We start from the raw sequence: 26,630 nt of genomic DNA on the forward strand, positions 1-26,630 counted from the left end.
GACTGAATGCACAGCTTTAAATAGGTTAGATGAGTTAGTTTAATTAAGAAACATAAGCACATTTTAATGGATCAAATAATTATGAATCCATCTAACAGATATCGTTGTATCAAATTAATTTATTATAGTTTCTATCACATTGTCTTTCGAGGAAACTAAATTTTAACACCTTTTAGTGTAACACTTAAAATAAATCTTTTTTTTTAATTTTTATTTTGCATCGTTTTAGCGCTCATAATCAAAAGGATGAAGACGTCGGTCATTTGCAGTATTCGCTGCAAGAATTGTAAAGAGACTTGGAAATTTAAATGAACTTCAATGGAAATCGAATAGACAATGTCTAAGAGGTTTTCAAATGATTCGGAAAAATGTAAATATCGATTTCATATTATGACATTTAGGGCCTTTTTTTTTATAGTCAGGAAATGCATTTACGCACGCCTACGCCAGGCGGTGCAATGGCGTAGGGAGTGTGGGACTCGCCGGCCACAGAAGGTGACAAGACATTTAGGGCCTATTTCAACGTCCAAGTAAGTCTTGAATCAGCTATATTAAACATATCTTAATGAATCTGAGAAAAGGATGGAAAGTTGAAGTGGACTTTCCGGATGAGAGGATGCATGGTAAGGAAAAATATTTTCTTTTTGTGCATCCTCTCCTCCGTCGATAAAAGGTAGGCAACGCATATGCAACTGCGTATGTCTATTGGCAACGGTCACTCCGCTTTTTCAGAGATTTCAGATAGCCGCTCGCTTGTTTGCTATCTTATGATATAAAAAAAATGCAAACTATTTTAACACGATGTCTTGTGATTCAGTTAATTTAATTGTTAGTTATCCAGCACTTAACTTGGAAATTGTGGATCAGGCTCTTATAATTAAAAATTATATAAAAAAACGAACTCCATTATACAGTTAATTCACGTTATAATTTACTTACTGTTTTATGGATGCGAAAAAAGAAATAAAAGTGACCTACTAAAGGAATGTAAAAATACTACAGGAAGTACTAATCAATTTGATCAAAAATAACATTTACTTTCTAAAAATAAAATGCCAGATAAGTAATATTGTTATTTCTCATTGAATAACAAGAATCACATTATGTTTTTACATTTGTTTTAACAATGAAAACTCACACTAAAAGTGTATACGTTCATCATAAATAATTACTGTTACGGAAAATTTTCCTTCCGTGTCTAAAGTCAGCTACACACCTTTAATTTAAACTGTACAATTTAAGTTACGATTTAGGATTTCTTAGCGATATCTTCTTTTCAAAGTTTGATAACGCATCTACATTAATATACTGCAGATTTCCATAGGTCACGACAGTGGACCAGTAGATCATGCCAGTGTTCCCGCCACTCGTTTGCACCTTTCTGTTATAAAACAGTCGTACTGTACAGTAAGCTGCATAAATATGTATACATTCACAACATTTTATAAAATTGTATAGGCCGTTGGTCTTGAAAATACTTTTTCAGGTATTTATTAAGAGCATGTATTTATATTTGGAAGCATACGGTCCGATACTTGCATACATATTTTTAAAACTGAAAGCAAATAAAATTGTCTGAATCTTTATAGATGTATACATATTTGTGCAGCTGACTGTACAATTAAAAATTTTGTAGGTAAAATTTTAATGTCAGTAAACCTGTACAGTTCTGTACAGACTGTTCAGTTAAAATTGTACAGTTTAAACTGAACGTGTGTAGCAGGCTTAATGTTACATTGTTTTGTCTATTTGGTGCGTAAACTGAAATCTAACGTGTTGTTATTATTATCTTAATCTAATAAGGAAAATGTAAAGAATGAAAAATCTTTTCCGGGTGTATTAAAGTTTGGATTTTATCAAACAATGTTGTATACAGTGGGTTATTACGTAACAGTTGTTATTAAACGTAATTAAGTCTATTACCGTTGGTTTCTGAGACCAAAATGTTTATATAAAACATATCGTCATCCCTGTCACTATCTTGGACAACAAAGAGATGTTTTAAACGGAGATTATGGTATAAGAAACCCACGGTTAGTGATTGGAATTGTTGAAAAGTCATAATCAAAGATTTTTTTATAATTTGATTTAAAAAAACTTTATGGACATCACTACTTCTACTTTAAATGTGATAAACACGTTCATTCATTCGCGCAATTATCTTATAAAGAGGCATATAATTTGCGCTTCACGTATTAATATTATATAATATTGACTTTAAAGTGATTTTAATGTTTTCTGTGTGCAGCGCCTCTATCGGGCATAAAAGTAACTAAGATTCTCAGAGATCAATTTTTTTCGGTGAGAAAGGTTTTGAAACTTACAAAACAATTAAATGTCTTATTGGTAGTCAAAATTCAACCTACGTCAATTAATATTTAGTTACTTTTACGCCCGATAGAGGCGCTGCATCGCATAGTTACCGATAGAATGATACGAAATTCGACAAAACTCCCGTCAAATTGTTTCCAGCTAAAGCTGTATTAATCAAATACATTCTTTTTCTATATTTCGGTACGCTACAATAACGCTACGTATTACGAGCTTTAAGCTCATAAGCTTATTTAACGTAGAAACTAGTGTGCTTTATTGTTACAGGAATATTTAAGCTAAGTACGCTTTTACCAAATTCACTAAAAAGCTATTCGAAAATAAACACACGTATACAAATGAATTCAAGATCCATGTTAACAGCGTAATAAAAACACAGCTTTATTTTAATATGTATTAAGATTTAGGCGTATTTGTAATAAATTAGTATGGAAAGATAATCCTTCGCCTTCGTTAATTCTATTACGTGTGGTTTGTATTTCTATTATAACTCGACCACTCAAGTTTGTGTACGCCGACTACATAAAATGTGAATAGATTTTTATCAAATATATTACTTTGATATAAACAAATTATGAGTCTTGTCTTAAACGAACCATCATCCCTATCTATTGCCACAATGTACTTATTTCGTATAAAGTGTGAATATAATATAATATAATATAAATAGCTAGATTACGGAATGAGAAAAAATCAATAAAGATCTGTGGATTCACACATTGCTAAAAAAATAAATGTGTCATCATCAGCTCACTATACGTCCCCACTAAGAAGTTCGGAGCCTACCCTAAGTTTGGGATGACTAGGACATAGTCAACCACGCTGGCCCAGTGCGAGTTGATTGACTTCACACATATCTTTGAATATCTTCTCAGGTAATTGCAGCTTGAATCACTATGTTTTCCTTCACTGTAAGAACTTTGGATTAATGTACAGATTTAAATCGATAATCGTAAAACACATTGATACATGGATGCGAACCCAAGACCTGCGGATTACAACTCATGTGCTTAACCCCTGAGCTACCGACGCTCATGATCATATGTGTCATGTTTTATGTAAAATATAATCAAGTGATAGTATCTTTCGTTGTATTTGTTAACGGTAGTTGGCGTAACTCGTATAATGTTACTCATAACATGACTAAGTTTGAGGAAAAAAAAATCACTTACAATTTTTAACATTTTCAATTGCGGTGAGTGACGAATTTTTTGTAGCCGACTTATAACACTGTGGAAGGTGGAATTAGTGATACCATAAATTATGTAGATATATACTCGAAGATGGGGGCAAAGTGTTTTATTTACTTTGTTACTTTTCTCATTGGGGTTTTTATTGGGAGAGCTCATTTCATTGGGGCCGGTAAATTAATTATTGTTAACGTTTTTATGGAGAGGTTTATTGGATGCTGGGAAATAAATTTATGACAAAAGTATTTTTCTTTGGATCAATAAGAACTGATACTTGTTAATTCGGATATTTATTTAACAATTATGTCAAAATTAGTATAAGATTTTTGGTGCACTTTACGTCCGATAGGGGGCGCTGCACCAATTATAATACAAATTTTGTCGAAGACGACACGTTGGCCATTGTCACAAATATAAATACTAGGCCTATTGTTTAATGGTGCAAGTACTAAGATTAACTTAACCTGTGGGATTTACTGTGGGTTTCTGATACCAAAATCTTTCCATAAAACATATCATTTTCCCTGTCATTTTTGACAGTGATAATTTCTTTTAAATGTGGATTTTCGTCTTAGAAACCCACGGGAGAAGTTGTACTCACATACTAAAAGTCGCGTATTATTCATTAAATCATTATTATAAACTAATATATAAAAACGGCTAAGCACTCACGTATATTCGTCCGGTGGCGGCACCGACTAGTTTCGAGCCCATCCACCAGTACACCAGTACCAGTCCCACTCACCCTGATGAACCCGATGGGCACGAATCTAGTCGTTGCCGCCACCGAACGAATATACGTGAATGTTTAGCCGTTTTTATATAACTTTATTACAATGGTTCTCGAAAGTTTAAATAATTTAAGTCATCATTTCAAAAGATTGTTGAGGAAAGTGTGTTGTAATACTCAGAATACTTTTAATCAGCTTTTCTCCGGCACATTGTGATTTTGTTTTCATAGTTTCCTACAAGTTGCCAATTCTTACGTAAACTTGACGTTGTTTCTATGAAACGTTACAAACGTAACAAAATTGTCGTAATCTTGGAACTTTGGGTAAGTACGTAAAATATTGTAATTACATTTGAAAGTAGTATTTCTCAATTCTTTTATTGAAATTTTCGAAACTTTTTATTTTAGAAAGTTAAATACCTTGTATATTTAAATTGCTAAACGATTGTTTTAAATTTTTTTTTTAAAGTTGAAACACGAACTATCCAGACTCTCAGAGTGAAACGCATCGAATAATAACTAATTCATCAAAGTTCACTTGTTTAGAATATGAGAAATCACAATGGTATTGGAACAAGTACGAAAATTGACAAAAGAGAAAAATTGGGATACAATAATTTACAACAAAGTCATGTTGATTTAATATATAACTAAATAATCTTTCTAACTAAAAAATCTAAAATACTATACTATATTAAATGCGAATGTTTAGATGGATGGATGTTTGTTTGAAGGTACCTCCAGAACTTGTCAACGGATCTCGATATAATTTGGCATAAATATAGAACATAGTCTGGAAGAACACATAGGCTACTAATTATGTTTTTTTTTAATTACACGCGGACGGAGTCGCGGTCGACAGCTAGTTTAGTATAAAAGAGGTGACAATGGTATTGGAACATATATCAATATTGAGGGATACGATAATTTACAATAAGACTATGATAATTTGAAATATAAATAAATTATCTTTATATCATAAAAAATTTAATATTAGTTCGCGTTTGAACTCATTACGGGAACCTCATGACACTTATTACGGTCGGAGTTGAAGCGGCGGCTGATCAAAAAACTTTTCTCGTTACAGTCACATCGCTGTCCGCAAATTGAGACTCACCAATGACAAATTTTATCAAGATGTTGTACTAAAAAGAATCAATATATCAATATTATAATAAATGTTTTTATTACTAAAACTTTTCTGACCACTATAAGTGAGTAGGATCCCAGTCATATTCCCAGGGAGGCCCGGGAGTGGATCCCGTTAGGAACAAGAACGTGGCCGTCCGAAACAAACTTGGCGGCGATCAGTAGCTGCGGAAATGAAGGCGATTGGGCTGACATGGCCCGAGACCAAGCGCAGAGCCCAGGATAGAGCGAACTGGCGGCGCGCTGTGGACGCCTTCTGCCCCACTGCGGGGACATAGGACTTTAAGTCAAGTCAAGTCATATGTGAGTAGGACCTTTTTTTTCTTTCAAAGATACTCTTCCTTTCAGAGGATTAGAGGGTTATAATTTGACCCACTAAAACCCCATCGGTGGCCTAATTCAAATGCAATAAAAGAGGATTCCAAGAGCTACAAAGAACGCAGCAAAACATATAGTCTAGGTCCTAGGAGTTAGGATGGATTTTTAAGTATTAATTTTGTCGTTAAATTGTTAATTTTCTTTTTGAAAAAGTTTTATTACTGATATATAGTCGGATATAAGATTTCAATGTCTTCCGAGTTTATATTTGTATTATTTCATCTAATTTGTATACATAGCGTAATGTAATAATCTGCACGTGTAAACACGCGTACGCCACGGTATTGTTTACTGATTTGCATGCGGTAACACGTTTCCATTATCATACGATAAATGGAGCACGTCAATATTAGAAATAAAAAAAATCATCAAAAATTCTGTAGCTATGTTACTCAATTAAATAAGATTTGGTATACTGGAAGTTACAACGAAACGAACAACAGACAGAAAAATTAACATTAATATCGTAAGTATCCCAATGCGGTGATAATAGGCCTTATTTAGTCCTCTTTCCCCTCCCACCCTTTTTCTTATAAGGAAAGGATGGGAAGTGGAAGTGGACTTTCCGGATGTATCCTCTATACATGGGAAGGGAAAATATTTTCTTTCTGCGCATCTTCTGCTCCGTCGATTAAAGGTGGGCAACGCATATGCAATTGCGTATGTCTATGGGCAACGGTCACTTCGCTATTTCAGCGATTTTAGGTACCTGCTCGCTCGTTTGCACATGATGATATAAAAAAAAATAATAACGAAGTAACGGCCTGAGCCGAGGTTCCTGATAGAGCCCACGAGCTTAGTTACTCTTAAACGACGTTTAGGTTAAGTACCATCTGCGCTCGGCCACCTCAAGCCCGGTGTAGCTGTAAATACCTCCTCAAGGCAAACAGTGGCAATTCAGTCACAAAAAAACGAAAATATTTTTCATTTCGAACCAAGGTAATATGACGATGACTTATTAGACCATTAACTATCTCTAAAATATAGTAATATTAAATTTAATTTAAAAATACACAATCCACAGTGACGATATTTAAATCCAAAAGTTTTTTTTTACATTCGTATACGGTGTACACTTTGTTACCGAACGATCTTAACCTTAAGGATAAATAAATGGTTAAATTAATAAAAAATAACCTTAAAATTCAAGACAAGGAACCAAAGGTATGAAATTTCATATCACAGGAACTTGATTTAATTGTAAAATAAAGTTATTATAATATCTAAATTAAGTTTATAGAAGTATTACAATGGAAACGCGCAATACAATCGAGGGCGAATAGAATCTGTGTCACAATACGTGATGCCGTCTTCCTGAATAAGTAATATTCGAAATCAATATCATAACTATATATTTATTTTAATACAATTTATATTTAACCAACAGTTAATTAATATCCCCGAGTTTATCAGCTACCTTCCCGTTAAAGTCCCGTCAAAATCTGTCCATTAGTTACAAAGATTTCTCGGTACACAATCGCCTTGCGGGCAAACATACTAGCAACATTTTTAAAGTTGGTTTTTCATCACTAGTCCACCGCCAGTAGAAAATCCAACACTGTGCCGGTGTACTCGCGCAACATTAGCCTTACTAAAATGTCGACGTTTACGAGTATGTCTCCTCACTAATCATTCTGATACTTGACTTGGTAATGAAAGCTATTCGCGCCAAAGGATTCTAATTAATAATGTCTAAAACTAGTAACGAAAATACATCATGTGACCGTATACCGATATATAAATGTAATTAGATTAACTAGACTTGATACTTTAGATTCATAAATAAATTTTGATTCGACTCAATTAAAATTCAATAGTTTCCGACTACTCTATCGTTAAACGAAACCATATCTAATAAAAAGACGGATCAATTCGTCCGTATTTTTTTAGAGAAGTCATTCTTATGAGGAAAGCCTTACTTGGTGTATATTGATTCAACATCTGAATACAAAAACTTTAAAAATAGCCTTTTGAATAGAGAATTTTAATTTGTGTTATTGAAGTTAATTTGGTTTTCCTATTTTGTTTAGTTGTGACCAGAGACAGGAGTCCTAGACTAAACGGCTCGAGGATTTATGAATGTCAATCCTTCATGTGTCCTGGCTCTTGCCCACGACTTCGTCCGCGCGGAATGTAAGAAAAACTTAATTTATAGCCTATGTGTTCTTCCAGACTACTTTTACATGTTAAATATATTAATATATTTACATCCTTATACATATATATACTTATAATACATATCTTCCAGACTATGTTCTACATCTATGCTAAATTTCTGGGAGATCCATGCAGCTGTTCTGGAGATATCTTCCAACAAACAGTCATCCATCCAAATTTAGTATTTATTTAGTATATATTAAGATTACTTCTTAAATATTGTATTAAAAAGGGTACAGGGGCAACCAAATGCGTGACATGCGCGCCCTCTAGTGATTCGTTAAGACCGTGGATGATAGTGGCACTAGGTTAATTACTTCTTGCAATGTTTACTAAGACTTTTTCATCTTTATACCTAACCTAATTTGATGATATAATCTACAAATGTCTAAAACCAAGATCTTAGTATATCTTGGATAGCTTTGTTCTATAGTCTAGCGTTAGAATTTTATTTCCGGAACACAATTGAGCTTTTGTCCGTATAATTGCGGAACAGAATCGGGCAGTGTGTTCCGTGTTGGCGTTATCAGTGCCGTTCTCTGACAGTGCCCCCGCGCCCGCGACGCCGCAACCGTGCCTTGCATGTTAACATGGACGGACAAAGACCCGATGCTATAAAGACGCCACGGTTACACGGTACACGAATTGTGCGATACTTATAAATAAAAATTCATTATAAGGGATTAGACAGTTTTGCTTATAGGAGGAATTTGATGAAATATATATACAAGTACTAGCTGTCGCCCGCGACTGTACGCAACCTATAAGCATTTTAGGGAACTAACAGATATGTAAATTCGCATAATAATATGTAATTTGTAACAAATATTTAGATAAAAACTACCCTATCTCTAAACTAGAACCAAACTACTGATGCTTACAAAATTTGATAAGAATTGGTTCAGTAGTTTCGGAGTTTATCGCGAACATACATTATGCAACGAAATTTTTATATCTATATATAAAATATACTAATTTCTAATACCTACGTGTTGTGATAAATATAGAAAAATATATATTTTTCTTTGTTAATAAAAGATAAACTCAAAAACTACTAAAGCTATATTATAGGCTTAATTTAGTAGTTTATAAAATTATTTAACTTAATTATCAGTTTGAAGTCGAGACAGACATCTAGAACAAAATATAACATAAGAAAATACTTACAGACCATCCTTAAAGTGCTTTCCGCAGATGAACGACTTTCATTTGTCTTTTATAATGAGAGAAAATACTTTATCTAAAGACATAAGCTGGAACAACAGAAGCATTGTCGCTGTAGATTTAAAGATTCCTTCCAACTATTACGTTTTACGAAGACCAGAAAAGCGAGTATTTTTTTTAAACCATTAACACGAGTACTGCGTTTGTTTAATCATGTAACAGTAAATATAACTTATGTAAAAGATATTTTGTATTACCTATTAATTTACATTAAAATATTATACAAAATATGGTTTCGCTTTATTTTTTTTATTACAGAAGGAGGCAAACGAGCAGCGGGAACACCGAGGCGTTCAACGACGCTCATGGACATCAGCAATATCAGAGGAACTCGCTTCTCTGTATATAAGTTGCCCATGACTTCGTCTGCGCGGAATTAAAAAATCTAGTAATAAATATGACCTATGTCACCCAGGGATAGTGGAGCTTTCTAACAGTGAAATAATTTTTCAAATCGGTTCAGTAGTTTCGAAGCTATATCAATACAAACAAACAGACAATCAAATTTTTCTTCTTTATAGTATTAGTATAAACTGATATTTTAGTTGTTTCTCTGTATGTTTGTAATAAATTATGAATCAGTGTTTAATTAATAATGCGTTAATTTACAAATAATTAGATGACATTTAAGCAAATTACATAAATTAATTCCTTTCGTATCTTTCTTATGGTGGGTTTCTGAGACCGATGTCTCCGTTTAAAACGTATTATTCCTGAGTTGTTAAAGATAATGGCAGGGATAAATATATGTTTTATGTACATATTTTGCTCACACAAACTGTTAGCCAGCTAAAACTAGTCGATGTGTTGAACTTTTACTTAATATTCTTAAACCATGAAATTTTTCAACTAAAGTTAAATTTTTTTTATAATTATTGTTTAAAATAATGCTAGTTTACTCTTTAGTAGTTTAGTTAACTCTCTAATCTATGTTAGTATCAGAAAAAAAAATTATACTTAGTTAAACAAAGATTTAAAAAATATCTCAAAGAATTTCTTCAATGTTTACATTGCTTTCAAAACATGTCAATTACGTAGATTCGTATAGTACATTTACAGTTCATCGGCACTCAGTAAAAAGAAAGAGCGAATAAACATAAAATTTTCGCAAATTGAATGTCAACAATCTGACAGTAGAATGAAGCCGACGAAGTTTTCCTTTTGTAAGCAAATTCCTTAACTCGCGTACCCCATAAAACAGGGACGTGCTAAGCTTCGGATGGCGTAAATGTGAGCGTAATAATAATCTTAGCCCTTGGGACTGATTCACCGGAGGTTTTCCTGGACGATGCTATTGTGTTCATAGCATTAGTGTTGGGTGGGTCAGCGCAACCGCATGTGCGCTTTGGTACGCGCAGTCGGACGTATTGGGTTCGTTTTTGTGTACCACGCACGCGGAATAGTGAAGTAACAACGATTATCGATTTTGAAGTATCGATATAACATCGATTCGAACTAAAGGTATATTTTCTCTGAATAATTAGTGTACATATTTAACTGATCTTGCATCTGCGTTGAACGAAATGTAAATGAAGAGAATTTTCGATTCGATATTTAAATCGTTTTTTTTTTATTGTTAACCGTTACAATTTACCGTTGCGTGTCCCTTCGCAAATCGAGAGCGGACGATTCTAATCGTTTGCTGTTAATTGCATATTGTTTAATCGATATTGAACTTTAAAGTAAGGTGATAAGGTACATAGATTAATATTGAAGTGATAGAGTTACGTTGGTTAAAGTGCATGCGTTCAATGATCTAAAATAAAGGCGTATACTGACCTCAAACAATTTATTTGTATACAGACATAATGTAACGTATGCCTGGAAGTTTTTTTTGTAATGTTAATATTAATAACTAGCAGTTGCCCGCGACTTTGTTCGCGCAGAATAAAAAAAAATGTAGTAAATATAGAATTAATATAGCCAATCAAAACGGTTTACTAGTTTCGCAGCCTATTGCAAACAAACAAACAAATCTTTAATCACTATAATATTAGTAAAGATAAACAACATTATTGTGTAAAATTAGTAATAGCAACATCATCATCATCATCAGTCTATACTAGTCCACTGCTGGACATAGGCCTCTCCCATGGCACGCCACTGAGCAGGGCAGGCTCCGAGCCCCTCGGTGGGGACATATAATGAGCTGATGATGATGAAAAAAGAAAAGCGGTATAAGAAGTATATTATATTATTATAGTATAATTTTATTTGAATTGTGTTCGATTTCACTTATGCATTCCAAAGTGTACGATTGTCTGTTTTTGTAGCCAAACAATGCGTTGACTTGTGGGCGCGTATTGTCTTTTATGCCTCAAATGAGTTTTGTTCCATTGTTTAATGGCAAACGTATATTTGTATTATAGGTTTCTTTTATTTATATACTAGCTGTCACCCGCGACTCCGTCCTTAAAAAATCTTAATTAGTAGCCTTTGTGTTCTTTCAGACTATGTTCTACATATATGCCAAGTTTCAGCAAGATCCATGCATCTGTTTTGGAGATACCTTCTAATAAACATCTATTGATCCATCGCGTTTATAACTTTAGTAAGATGAACCACAATAATCGATATTTTATGTCTATCTGAAGATTATTTTGTTTACTATGTGTATAAGAGATAGTATTAAAATTCATTCATCCTTTAAATAATAGATAGGGTGTTGCCGACAGATATGGAACCTCTTTACACCTTTTATTAATCACAATTTTTATATTTGGAACATTCTGTATTTTTCCTTCCTTTTTGTCTCTGTATTTTTGGTCAGTTGTAAATATATCCTCTAACAGCGCGTGCTTACCTCTTTATTTTCATAATTCTATTTAATATTTTCATTTTATCTTTTTTATTATATAATATAACTAGCGGAACCGACAGACGTTGTCCTGTCTACACGTCTTTAATTTGAATAAATTAATATGAAGTTAATATTTGATGAAAATTGTGAATGTAAACCATTCCCAGATCCCCTTGAACACACACAAAAAAATTTCATCAAAATCGGTCCAGTCGTTTGAGAGAAGTTCAGTGACATACACACTCACAGAAGAATTATATATATAAAGATATTCCAAAATTCATCTTAATTCAACCGCTCCTTCCATCATCATATTTTCCGTCGTCTTTATAGGGTGTTTGCTATTTCGATCTTAAAGTTTATTAAATGTTTAAAAATAATAACTAAATATCTTTTATATCGAAGAAAACTTTGTTTGTCCTTGATATAATTTTCTAGAACATTTCGCAGATCTAATAGATTATTACTTTCTATTAGACCGGTTTGTAAAAACTTGTTGATTTTGTATTATATATTTAGAAAAGATTTATTCGGTCACTGTATGTCTGTTCGAAAAACGTGTTTTGAAGATTTCTGATTGTATTCATAATTAAGATAAGATCATTTCAACTCTATTTGTTTAGGCAAACATAGCTACTTTATTGATTTGACCGACTTAAAAATTAAAAATAGTGTCAAAATAAAAATATTGTGTTAAACATTTTATAAAAAATATCTTACTAATATTATAAATGCGAATGTTTAGATGGATGGATGGATGTTACAAGGTATGTCCAGAACGGTTGCATGGGTCTCACTGAAATTTGGCATAGATGTAGAACATAGCCTTGAAGGCTACTAATTAAGTTTTTTTTTTTCGAGCACACGGATTTCGAGCAGCAATTATGAACTTTTTACCATGATTGATCTACGTTTAGCTTTTTTTTTGTAGATAAACTTTGTATTTGATTATAGGAAACTATTCATAGTTTTAAACGTTGAATACATTCGAATACGTGAACTGTTCAAAAATTCCGGACTCCAGTTTCGGAGCTGATTGTTGTTTTAGAGCTGTCCGATGTGAAATTGTCGGCTCTATCTATTCGATAGTTTAATGTGTGTTTGCCCTCGTGGACCAGTTGCGAATCGGATAGAGCTATGAATATTCTAAATTTGAGTTAAACTATTCAACGATTAAATAAAGTGAAAAGTAATCGATAATTGTTTGATTTGGTGCAATTTAAAACCAATTTAAGAGTTCTTTTTTTATATACAAACGACTTTTGGTGAACAATTTTAATGTTTTATTTAAAATGTTGAATTGAAAGATGGCTTCCAGAAATCAGTCGATGTAAGAACAAAGACAAGTACTGTTGACTCAATTATTTAAATATGCAAAATATGTCAGCGTAAATCCAAACAATACAGACTTGATTGAAAACCTTATTACGCTGTCATACAATAAGACAAAGCGTATATCAGAATACAACTATACACATATAGATTGAATTGTAATTCGACATTCCCTCATGAGATATTGAATTGTTATCCTTAGCGTTAAAGGTGTGTTTCCACTGTCTAAAAACATATTTTCATTCCACTTATTTGAAATTTATTTAATACAAGTTGTAGTTTTTATGATTTCTATATATAAAACTTTAATAAAAGTTCTTTTTGTTTTTTTTAATATAAAGAACTGTTGACTTATACTGCAGAAAGATATGAAAAAAAATAATGGTGCATTATTTTAATACATTACCTTATAGAGTTTGCAGCGCAAACCTACGATAATATATATTTTTTTAATTTTCCATATCTCCTAAAAAAACTTACTTCATGCGGACTAAGTCGCGGGCAACATCTAGTCTCTAATCTTTGGTTTATGATACCAAAATTCTTTGCTTTGTCAAAGATGACGATGTTTTATTTCGGTCTCAGAAACCATCGGTAAATCTTACATAAAGTTTAACAATGCTACGGTCTGGTAAAGGTCCGTAAAGTAATCCTCGACATTCAACGACATTTGAACGCAGCTATAAATTATTTGCAAAACCAACATAATGGGCTTGCAAATTAAATAATTGTTTGCCAGTTTTGTGACCTACTGACTCTCATATATTGTTTAAATATAAAGTATAAGTAGTCAGAAGATCCGTGTTTTGTCAAATAATTTATTCTTTTATATATAAAATTCTCGTGTCACAATTTTCGTTCCCATACTCCTCCGAAAAAACTCAGGAGTAGGTCTAAGAATCGGTCAACATCTATTTTAAATCCCGCGCGGACGGAGTCGCGGGCGACAGCTAGTATTTTATATTAGTTGGAATATATACGTTTTTGGTTTAATTAATAAGTTTTTAAAAGCATTTTTAATCTAAAAACGTTTAGACATCTTACTATCTTAAGGTCCGTTCACACGGAACAAGACGAAAAGCGGAGAAATTTTTTGTCGTAAATAAAATTTGAGCTTTATACGATTGAAATAAGATTTATTTTGACATTGCACGTATTTTTATCAAGAACAAGCATAAACCTCAATTTTATTTGCGACATAAATCTTTCTGGTCTCCGCCCTGGTCTGTCTGAACGGACTCTTGTAAGTTTCTTACTTTCCAATTTTAATCCTTAATTGATCATTTAAACTATGCTTTGAGTATTCGTCATCATTAAAGCTACAAAGTTCCAACCTAATCGAGTGTTATCTTACTTTATATTATAAATGCGATGGATGAAGGGATGGATGTTTGTTGGTTGAATTGTTGTATGGATCTCGTTGAAGATCTCGTTGAAATTTGGAATAGATTAACTTAGCCTGAAAGAACACATAGGCTATTTATAGACTTGGTTTTTAATTCCTCGCGGACGGAATCGTGGGCGACAGCTAGTATACATATAAAAATGCACTTAGATTTAAATAAAAAGGTATATGATAAGCGGTACTACATATATACTAGTACTAGCTGTCGCCCGCGACTCCGTTCGCGCGGAATTACAAAATAGTATTGGTCGCCGCGTAATGTTATATAGCCTAAAGCCCTCCTCTATAAATGGACTATCCAACAAAAAAAGATTTTTTCAAATCGGACTAGTAGTTCCTGAGATTAGCGCGTTTAAACAAACAAACTCCTCTGCTTTACAATATTAGTATAGATATACGTAGTACAGTATCAAACACATAATAAACATATTCGCGCGTTTTTGTTAATTATAAAAAAAAAGTTTAGTTTCCACACCCTCATTAAACTTATTGAGCCTTGAAAAAACGTTTTAAAAGAAATTTGATACCATATCTGTATAAAAAGGCTATAAACAAAACGAGATAAAGCCACACGTCTTTGCGAAGCTAACGCCCCCATTCGGGGGGTCAATGACATGAACTTGAAAAAAAAAGATGTCGCCCATCGCTTACGCATTGTATGTAAATGTCAGACAAAAAGTCACAGCCCAGATTCTTTGGGTCTTTTATCATTCTATTGTATGAAGTTTGTAATTCTTATAAGAGATTCATCTTTATAGGTTAGTTGGTACATAACAGTACAAAGTAAACAAACATTTTTTCATATCATAAGGTGGCAAACGAGCGAGCGGCCATATGAAATCACTGAAATAGCGAAGTGACCGTTGCCTATAGAAATATCCAGTCTTCAAAGCAAGAAATCTTTATAGAGTAAAAAATAAACTAAATTCGTCTAAACTCAGCATGCTATGAAATTAGACCACTTACATTAAATTGCTAAAATTACGTGTTCTTTGACAAAAACATAATATAACATTGAGTCTTAAATCTCAGTCGTAGTAAGTTATAAAACATATAACATAGCATTTCTGGACCATTGAATCCAGCTCCGGCCGGACAATTGGATTACGTTAAAGTTGCATTGCAGTACTATTAGTTTGTTCGACATCGTAAATCTGTACCAGTTTTGGGTAATAACTGTAAACATCACTAAATATATAAAACATCATTTAAAAACATATATAAAAAGTGTACCGTTTTATTTGTTAAAAGTGTAGTGTAATTAACATTATATATAATAATGCGTCGGAGATGAAATTTGCATTTGTACTGTACCGTATTAAATAAAAAAACGTGTAATTTCATATAAAAATTACTTTATGTTTATGTGAATAAGATTATTCACTTAGTTAACAAGTTAAGACTTTTTAAGGACGTTCCCAAAAACGCTGCCAGTATCTTCGGGACCTTGCCAAAAGGGACTTCTTTTAATAACATATTTTAGTGAATTATTCGTTTTTTAATTATATTTTAAATGAAATAAAATATCTGTTAACAAGTTAAGGATCAACTTGACGAAGTTATAATAACAAACTTAACACTAGTAGCTCGGGTAGGCAGACGAACTTCCATTTGGCATAGTCCTAACACACCTCTCTTGCTATATTAATCTATGCATACATGCACGTCGGTTTCGAGTGCTCTTAAAACCGGCCATTTATGATTAAGTTTGTAAATTAGAAATTAAATACAGTCAAATTTAGATAAGTGAGAAATCTATAAGCGAGAATCATTGGTCCCAACGGACAACCTCCAAAAGCAAGAAACTTGGAAAAAGAAACATCTTTAAACGAGACAAATTTTTCTATCTCTTAATCTCTGGTTATCCATGTACGATTGTAGTGCGTTTTTGTTTCATTGTAACCGTGGATTTCCACTGACGAAACATCCGTATAAAACATATAAAGGCAACGGTATAATTATAACTCTATGTTATTTTGTCATTTCTAATATTAGTTGGAATCAACACAATCGTAACCTGTGGGGTTAGACAAGGCGCATTCGCTACGAAGCGATTCCATAATGAACTTTAAAAATGTATACAACTGACATTAAGTTTAGATAAGTCACATGAGAGCGTCGGAGACTCAAGGGTCAAGCACTTGCAATCTGCACTTCCTGGGTTCGAATCCCGCCATGTAGCAATGTGTTTTTCTATTTCCGATTTACATATGTACATTTATCCGACGTTCTTACGGTGAAGGAAAACATCGTGATGCAACCTGCACAAGTCTGAGAGGAGGTTCAAAGATATTTGTGAAGTCAACCAACCCGCATTTGGCCAGCGTGGTTGACTATGGCCTAATCACCCATAATTTAGGGTAGGCTCCGAGCCCCTCGGTAGGGACGTATAGTGAGCTGATGATGTTGACGAAGTCACGTTATTGCCGCACGTCAGTACCATACATTATTAAAATTCGTTATGAAATCGCTTTGCAGCGAATGCACTTCGCCTAGACCGGCTGTATTAATATTTCCATCCTTTTCATTTTCTTTTAATAAAACAGAGATACCAATAGTGTACAAGTTGTCATTATCGTGGTCTTCGATTGTGACATGTATTAACAAATATTGTCATCCCTTACAAACTCTTTGAGAATATAGAGACAACAAGAACATATGACAGTTATCAGCCGTCTACTCTGACTGATAAACGTCCAAACAAAAGATTACACAATAAAATTGATACATACCTTGACAAATAACAAAACAGTGAAACATAAATGATACATTTCCTACTCCGTAATTACGATAAATGAATCTTATCATTGGATTTTAGTAGGAAATCAATTTAATCAATACGATATGACTACGTAAACTGTGGACTTGCGCAATTTTTGACTACGGATAGATTAAACGAAAGGTAAAAACAAATGAGTTTTTGTTGTTGTTGTTGACTTCCAATATTACTAATATAAATCCAAATATTTGGATGCATGTTTATCAGAAGGTACCTCCAGAACGGCTGCATGGAACTTGTTGAATAGAGTTAGGAAGAACACATAAGCTACTAATTAAGTTTTTCTTAATTCCGTGCGAACATACTCGCGAGCGATTATTAGTGACATCAATTTATTACAAAGCGATCGATCAAATATAACACGTAAAGTTAAAGAGTTTGTTAATTACAATTTGTAGACTCTAAAATATGAAGAGGCAAATAGCAGATTTTTATTTCGTATTGCATTTCAGTTCAAACATTAAATATTAGAAATTCGTTACGCTTATATATTATTTAAACACTAGCTATCGCCCTCGACTCGTTCCACGTGGAATTAAAAAAAAAAACTTAATTAGTAACCTATGTGTTCTTCCATACTTTGTTCTACATCTATGCCAAATTTGAGCGTGATCCATTCAGACGTTTTGAAGATAACTTCTAATGAACATCCATCCAAACATTCGCATTTATAATATTAGTAAGATTAGTAAGATAATTTATTTGTTTATGTTATGTCAACATGTCAACGGCACCATTAAACAAGAATCCGCGTAAAATCCGCCCCTATCAATTATATTGTGACTACAGACCAACATAACCATAGCATGTCAAGGCGTACCCTAAATATTCTAGAATCTAGATGTATCTAGTACCCTTACTGTCAATCGTTTTCAATAACATACTGGTTGGTTCGCGTAAGCATAGGTACATAGAAATTAAGGGTACAAGATGTTAATAAATTTCAAAGACTAGAATCAATCCCGGTTCTAACGCAATTAAAGATAGCCGAAATAAATTGTTATAGCCGTCTTTATATTGCTTACTAGCTGTTGCCCGCGACTACATCTGTGCGAAATTAAAAAAAATAACTTAATTAGTAGTCTATTTGTTCTCCCTACTGTCATTTATATTTAGCCAAATTTCATTGAGTTTTTTCTGCCGTTCTGGAGATAGGAGATGTTAGAAGGTAACAAACATCCAGCCATCTGAACATTCACATTTATAATATTAGTGTATATTAGGTTATTATAAGCGATATGTTAAACGGTTTCTATTGTGTATTAAATCCTGCCCTATAAGACACATTTTACTGTTAAAATGTAGAAGAATTTGTGATGAATTTAAAACTTGAAATGCAACAATTATTTGAATTTTATCGAAATGATATAAATTTTTAAATCGTGAAGTATAAACTTTGATATCGTAAAGGTTAGGTAATTTCAATTAACTTCTTATGATTCAATAAATGTAATTATTTAGTATATAAACTCGATGTTGTAATAATACCCTTTTCGAGTGCGTCAACCCCATGAGTATAATGGTACGTCGAACCCAGTAACCGGTCAGTCGGGAATCCGATAATATACTCCACACTATGTACACATGTATATCAAACTATCTGTCGCCCGCGAAATCGTCTGTACGGAATTAAAAAAATAATTAGTACCCTATGGGTTCTTCCAGCATATATCTATGCCAAATTTCATAGAGGTGCATGTAGCCGTTCTGACGATATCTCGTAACTCATATTCATCCATAGGATTGTTCGCCTTTATAATATTAGTAAGGTAATTCTTAAGAAGAGTGTAATATATAAAGAAGGTAGGGATTGAATTATACTAGCTCACGTAAATCCAAAACGGCTGATAGAAACTGGTTGAAATTTGTAACAGAAATAGAATAGTTTTATATAGATAACAAACTTAGCTTATTAAAAATTCCAAGCAGACGAAGTTGCAGGCAACAGTTAGTATCAAATTACGTTGAAATATCAGGCGTATTATATCTTTAAAGCTATCGTCTTACAGTGAGGAGTTTTTCACTTTAGATCTTCCTCTAGTCTAGTTAAGCATGGATTATATCCAAAGAAGACATATTTAGTACTAATATCTCTATGACTGTAAAGGTATAGGGAGTTCAAAGAATGTATGAATGCATTGTGTGAGGATGCTTAAGTAAGGATCTCACAGCTGATAGACGTGCGGAAGAGTAAATTCAGTCCCAATAAGAGTATTGGAGAAATAGAGAAACAGAGGGAGAGACAGATAAAGTTTTCGTTCCTACAGAGGTAGGAAAAAGGACACGATGATGATGACCAATATATTTATATCACATCGTAATTGGAAGGAAACACTATTATTTTCAATAAAGGAGTAATATGGATTATTAATCGATTTATTCGTCATTAGATTTCTATTGTTTTATTACTAATTATATTTGCTTCGTAATCTAAAGGAATAAATAGAGCATTATTTTAGACTACGGCTAGACAGACTATATAATATATAACATGATGATGATATATTATGAATAAAGGTGATTGTTATTGTCCGTGATAAATTCGATGTAAAGAACAGGACTACACAGTTCGTTAGATTAGCTTAGTGTGTTCAGAACGCCCTTATAAAAATAAAGCTTTTAATTATTGACGATATATTTATTTAAATGAATGTAAAAAAGTTAACGCAGTTATTGTAAGATTTTAATATAATCGATATTCGCAGTTTACGTAGCCTTTTATCTCAAAGATAACAGTGGTGTTGTGATTCATAGCTTCGTAACGGACACGGCCAATTAGTGTCGCGTGAAAACATCCGAAATAACAACATTAGGTAAAACAATTAAACACAGCATCTGTCGCCTTGACCGCTTTCATAACTTAACCGGGATAAAAAACTGTGCTAACGATTTTTATAACAAGTCTTAAAATCACTCCAGTATCGACATTCCGTGTGACGACGCAGGCTCCGCCGTTAGCGGTTGGCCTACTATACCCGCAATATATAAAAGATACCTCGCACATGCAAGTTCAGTTTTGTATTACCGCTTCAGCCGAAGTCCGCTTTTAGTATTTAATTTAAATTATTTTTTTTTTAGAATCAGCCATGAGGCATCATATGATGAAGCTACTCTTCGGAGTAAGCTTACTCGCTTTTGCCAAATGCGGCCCACCTGGAAAGCCATCCCTGGGTTGGGGTGAACGAACCTTCGCGATAGTTGAAGTTAATCAAGCAGCAACAGCATATAATCAGCTTGTTACCAGAAAAGATGGTGCTGACGTTACAGTAACATGGAACGTGTGGTCTGGAGATCCTGCTGACACCGCCAGAGTTCTACTAGATGGAGATGAATACTGGTCTGGAGCATCAGGAGCTGCAACTACAGCCACATTCAAAGTGACGAAAGGAGGCAGATATCAGATGCAAGTTGAACTCTGCAACTCTGACGGATGCTCTTCCAGTGAGCTAACAGAGATCGTGGTCGCTGATACTGACGGTAGCCATCTACCTCCTTTGATGTACACCCTTGGCGAGAAGAACAAGCCATTCAAACAGACTTCGGGAAAAGTTGTCGGAGCGTACTTCGTTGAATGGGGTGTCTACCCAAGAAAATTCCCTGTTGATCGTGTACCAATTCCTAATCTGACTCATCTTTTGTACGGTTTTATTCCAATTTGCGGAGGCGATGGCATCAACGACAGTTTGAAGGAAATCGAAGGCAGTTTCCAAGCTCTTCAACGATCATGCAGCGGCCGCGAAGATTTCAAAGTTTCAATTCACGATCCGTGGGCTGCTCTTCAGAAGCCACAAAAGGGTCTTTCTTCCTGGAATGAGCCATACAAAGGCAACTTTGGTCAGCTGATGTCTCTTAAACAAGCCAGGCCTGACCTTAAAATCCTACCTTCCATCGGTGGCTGGACTCTTGCAGATCCCTTCTTCTTCTTCACAGACAAAGAGAAGAGAGATCGCTTCGTGGATTCTGTGAAAGATTTCCTTCAGACATGGAAGTTCTTCGACGGTGTAGATATCGATTGGGAATTCCCTGGCGGTAAGGGAGCTAATCCAGACCTTGGCAGTCCCAAGGACGGAGATGTTTACGTTGAATTAATGAAGGAATTGCGTGAAATGTTGAACGACCTTTCCGAAGAGACCGGTAAGAAATACGAGCTGACCTCTGCTATTAGTGCTGGATGGGATAAGATTCAAGTTGTCGATTACAGTGAGGCTCAGAAGTACATGGACCACATCTTCCTTATGAGTTACGACTTCAAAGGCGCCTGGTCTAACGATACCCTCGGTCATCAGACTCCGCTTTACGCTCCCGCTTGGAACCCTAAGGAAACTTACACAACTGACTTTGGTGTGAAATATTTGCTTGCTCAAGGTGTCAACCCTAAGAAGATTGTGGTGGGTGTAGCTATGTACGGACGCGGCTGGACCGGTGTCCACAATTACGAAGATAATAATCCCTTCACAGGCAACGCGACAGGACCTGTCAAAGGTACTTGGCAAGACGGTGTAGTTGATTACAGAGAAATAGCAAATGAAATCGCTATGGGGAAATGGGAGTTCCATTATGATAACGTTGCCGAAGCTCCTTACGTGTTCAGGCCATCGACTGGTGACTTAATAACGTACGATAATCCTCGATCGACTATTGAGAAAGGCAAGTATGTGAGAAACAATAAGCTGGGCGGTTTATTCGCGTGGGAGATTGATGCAGACAATGGTGAACTATTAAACGCCATGAACATGGGTCTCGGAAACAGTCAAGCGTGAACCGGAATGAACTGTAGTCTTATCGGCGTGAATGTGATTGTTATTCTAAGATTATTATTAAGAAAAAGGTCTCAAAATATAGAAAATAATTGTACGATTGGATGTAAATTTAATTTAAATTAAAAAACCTAAAAAAATTTAAAATGATTTTTATTTCAAATTCATTCGAACGATTTAAGGTGATGATCGGTACGTATTTCTTATTTTATATTTATATAAATAACACACAAATTTAACTATCTCGAACCCGTACATTTTTTTAATATTAATCTAAAAATAATATTAAAATGAAATATAATTACCGTTGGAAATAAAATCTTATTTCAATTAAATTTTCCAATTAAAGCTAAACATATTATAAAATTTAAAACAGTGTGTACATGCCTTTATTTTAATTTGTTTACGTCTGCAAACTTGTTCTCCCTTTTAATGCCACGATCATTGAACTTTTTTTTTTCTTGCTTGAACTTGCTTCGAATGCATTTACTATACATAAATGTTATGTAAGTATTAAAAACTTGTTTGATTAATATCAACATTCCAAAAACTTATGCTTAAAGTGATAGACAATATACTTAATAAATTATTTAAATGTATGAAAATTCATAAAAAAAAACATTGCTGGTTTATAACATGTTTTTTACATTTTTAATAATAAACAAAACAAACTTAGAACTGATTTTAATCTTACTAATATTATAAATGCAAATGTTTGAATGGATGGATGTTTGTTTGAAAGTATCTACAGAACGGCATAGATCTCGATAAAATTTGCCAAAGATGTAGAAAATAAACTGGTAGAACACATAAGCCAATCATTAAGAATTTATTTTCGCATAAACGGAGTCGCGGGCGACCGCTAGTTTAGTAAATAAACGATCTTTTAGGTCACATTTTAAGAGGTTGTTACTCCTTAAAAATGTAAATACATTTCTTTTTCTCAAAGGTTGGCAACACATCTGGCTCATTATCTTATAAAAAAATATTATAAAGCTACTAGCGGACCCGACAGACGTTGTCCTGTACACACGTCTTTAATTTGAATAAATTAATATGAAGTTAATAAATGATGAAAATTGTGAATCTAAACCATTCCCAGATCCCCTTGAACGCACACAAAAAATTTCATCAAAATCGGTCCAGTCGTTTGAGAGAAGTTCAGTGACATACACACTCACAGAAGAATTATATATATAAAGATTTACATCGCCAGTTTTAATAATTACGTATCTGCAATAAGAGTAAACAAATATATTAAAATTGTTTTCGTACCTTTAAAACCCGTGTACAAATAATTATTTTAGTTTCTCATAACGTTACGAGTTTTAGATAGCGAATTGAACTTGTCACACAAGATTTTAGTAACGGCATAATTTGTTTGCAAACATTTGTTGTTTTCACTGAGAACACATGTATAAAATCATATCTTTATCTCATTCCTTCTTTAACGAGAAAACGGAGATAGCAACATTTTATAATACCGGTTTTTATTTAGTCTCTTCCGCTCTTATTTGACTTTAGATGCATATGGGAAATTAATATAATTTTGAAATTGAACTTTAGTAAGTAAGGAGTGATGTTTGATTTTGGATATTATGAAGGGGCAGTAACTTAATCGTTATAAAGTCAGAATGAACATACAGAGTGGTAGTTAATAATTGCCTTGTTCCATTTTATCACTACTTACAAGTCGGTGAAAATAAATCGAACACATTAAGGTAATGCATCTCCAATACACTATCTTGTTTAAACGGTCATTAAAATCATCTAAAAGCCTTACTCGTTTACTTACTTTTATTAAAATTACACACGACCATATGAAAGTAAATGCAAATATCACTTTATTCCTTGTTTACTGATTAGGTGCTAAAGCTGAGTCGCAAATGTTACGCCCGGTTTCCAGTCATGTTAAAAGATTTTTGTTTGTTATAAGTAAGTACTTTTTTTACAAGCTGTTGTATGCATTACATATTTTTAATATCTGCAAAATATTTACATCTGATAATAATATTCTGTCTAGTAAATTACATGAAAGAAATGTTTTATTGCCGATAAATAAAACAAGGCGCTTCTACTGTATTACCTGAATATTAGTATGGGCCTTTTTACTTATATCCTAATGTATGTCGAAGAATATCAATTTAAAATTAAGTTAATTATTTTATTCGAATGCCAATATGTAGGAGGTGTCAATAGTGTTAAGGCTAATCTTATATTGGAGCTCAATTTATTAAATAAATGAATGTCATTGGTACGCAGCGGTGGATGGACGTGGATTTGACTCAATGGTAGGAATGCTTAGTTGAGAAGGGTCGCGCTTCGACAGAGTCTCGACAGTTGCAGTTCGTATAGGTCGGTGAACAGATCGAGGCCTGCCTCTCCGCAAGCCACCTTGCTGTAGCGGAGTTCCCTTGCTGCTCGTATTCACTGTGGCGCCCACGGTGGACGACACTTCTTACCGACAGTGGTGCTCGTCGCCGGTGTGCGCACTGACGACTGAAGCGGAATCCGATGGTAATATCGATGATTTAAGTAGTGAACCTGTCGGAAATCACCGACATATAGATCTTGCATAACTTCACCACCGTGCAACGCCTACTGAAAAATCTTTATTTTATGCAATTTAAAATTATTGCTATTATTTTTCAAAGGCGATCTGCTATTTATACCGCAGTTTCCGATACATTCACAGAGTTTTTATTAAAGGGATAGATAGAGTTTTAAATACGAATTCTTAAAACTCAAAATTAATCATATATTTGTCATAAACATACTCAAAAGTTAATATAACAGTACTTTCGTATGAATCATGCGTTCTGATACAAACAACTGATTGCAGGAGGAAAAGGGGCAAGCCATTGTGTACCCGCCGATATTTATTGCGCAGATATGTCGAGCAACTACAATTACTGGAAATAAACTATGCAAATACTAGGAATTGCGAATTTACTGCACAGGAAAGGTAATGATTAGAATTGATTGAAAATGATAAGATTTTCTTTAGTTGATACGAAAGTGGAGAGGATTGCTTGAAAAATTACTTGATAAAGGGAATGACGACTGATGAATGGTCGAAATAATGAATACTACTACTTTTTTCGTCAAACAAGTCCATTAAGAGAAGGATTGTGATGTTAAAGATGATTAGACCTTAGTAGACACTTCGGATGATGCTTTGGTGCAAATTAAAAGATATCTTCAGAATGACTATTCCAGCTATGGGCAGATATAGGATAATGATGACATCATGAAGTTTTTTAACTTGTTTTTTTTAGTAACGAGCTTTTGCCCGCTACTCTGGCGCGGAATAGAACAAACTCAGTAAGTAGACTCTGTGTTTAACCAGACTATATTCTACATATATGCCAAATGTCAGAAGATCGGAGGTACCTTCTAAACAAACATCCATCCATCTAAACTTTCGTATTTATAATATAAGGCCGGCAACGCATCTGCGGTTCCTCTGGTATTGCTGATGTCCATGGGCGTCGTTGAACACTTCGGTGCTCCCGCTGCTCGTTTGCCCCCTTCTGTTTTAAGATTGGTAATAAGTTATTGTTTAAATATGGTTGTTTGTTTGAATCGAAAAAAGGTATAGAGAAATCAATTTATAATGAATAATTCATTATGTTGCAACTGATTTATGTTTCACATTGACGAGGGTAAGGTATCTGTATAAATGGAGGATCGCACTCAGGGTTTGGATAATTTAAGAGTTTATATCGAATTCTTTGTATTATTTAGGGAACAGTAATTTGAAAAACAAGGTATTCTTCTACTTTTATGATGCCCACTGCTGGGAATTGGACTCCGATCGCCACGATGATCGGTCCTGTGTTACCCGAAGGAAACTCATCATCTGTCCATCTAAGTAAGTTTTAATTCCACGCGGACCGAGTCGCGGTATAAGTACATACTAAATGTCAAATCAAATGAATAGCAGTAAAAAATATAGAGGAATTGATAAGTTCCTTTTTGAAGTCTGTTAAAAAGCAAATTTAACATCCAAAGCAGTAAAATTATTAATTAAGGTAAGTAAATATATTTAGAAAGCTTTCGGGACGTCGTAAAAATGACATTAACTTTAAATTAATCAAGTTGATGCAAGTTTTTTTCCAACTTCTGGTGTAAAAAAAAATCCGATAAAGAAGCGATGTTTACAGAAACATGTTACATCTCGCGACGAGCGTTTCAAGTTTATTTTAAATAAGGATTGTCGTACAGTCATCGTCTTTTACGGTTTGCAGTTGTAGAAAAAGTGTCTTGTATCTTGCAATATATTAAACTGTATCCTAAAAACTCTACTGACGCTTGTTTTATTTGTATTAATATATAATGTCGTCTCTACATTTAAAGTCCATTGGCATGCGCCGGTTTTTTTTTTTTTTTTTTTAT

The 26,630-nt window shown here is 33.8% G+C and overlaps 2 protein-coding genes across 5 annotated transcripts in view; one reads left to right on the forward strand and one right to left on the reverse strand.

Moving 5' to 3' along the window:
* Positions 1 to 10,481: 10,481 nt before the first annotated feature.
* Positions 10,482 to 22,379, forward strand: Chi-h (chitinase). Of its 4 annotated transcripts, none has more exons than XM_013318141.1 (2): positions 10,482 to 10,620; positions 20,554 to 22,379. In XM_013318141.1, exon 2 carries the CDS (start codon positions 20,562 to 20,564, stop codon positions 22,233 to 22,235), a length of 1,674 nt encoding a protein of 557 aa, XP_013173595.1. In that variant the 5' UTR covers positions 10,482 to 10,620; positions 20,554 to 20,561; the 3' UTR covers positions 22,236 to 22,379.
* A 2,280-nt stretch (positions 22,380 to 24,659) lies between these two features.
* LOC106121843 (RNA-directed DNA polymerase from mobile element jockey-like) overlaps positions 24,660 to 26,630 on the reverse strand; it is a gene marked incomplete at its 5' end in the record, with an annotated part of 4,773 nt that continues 2,802 nt past the window's right edge. The window contains one exon of the mRNA XM_013317671.1: positions 24,660 to 24,776. Coding sequence (XP_013173125.1) covers positions 24,660 to 24,776 — 117 coding nt within the window. The remainder of the gene's footprint in view (positions 24,777 to 26,630) is intronic.

This window comes from Papilio xuthus, unplaced genomic scaffold, assembly GCF_000836235.2.
Source record: "Papilio xuthus unplaced genomic scaffold, Pxut_1.1 DF826933.1, whole genome shotgun sequence".
NCBI classification, from domain to species: domain Eukaryota; kingdom Metazoa; phylum Arthropoda; class Insecta; order Lepidoptera; family Papilionidae; genus Papilio; species Papilio xuthus.

Excerpts from the sequence above, each read along its gene's own strand:
- Chi-h (XM_013318141.1), top strand. The coding sequence starts at position 20,562 with ATGAGGCATCATATGATGAAGCTACTCTTCGGAGTAAGCTTACTCGCT.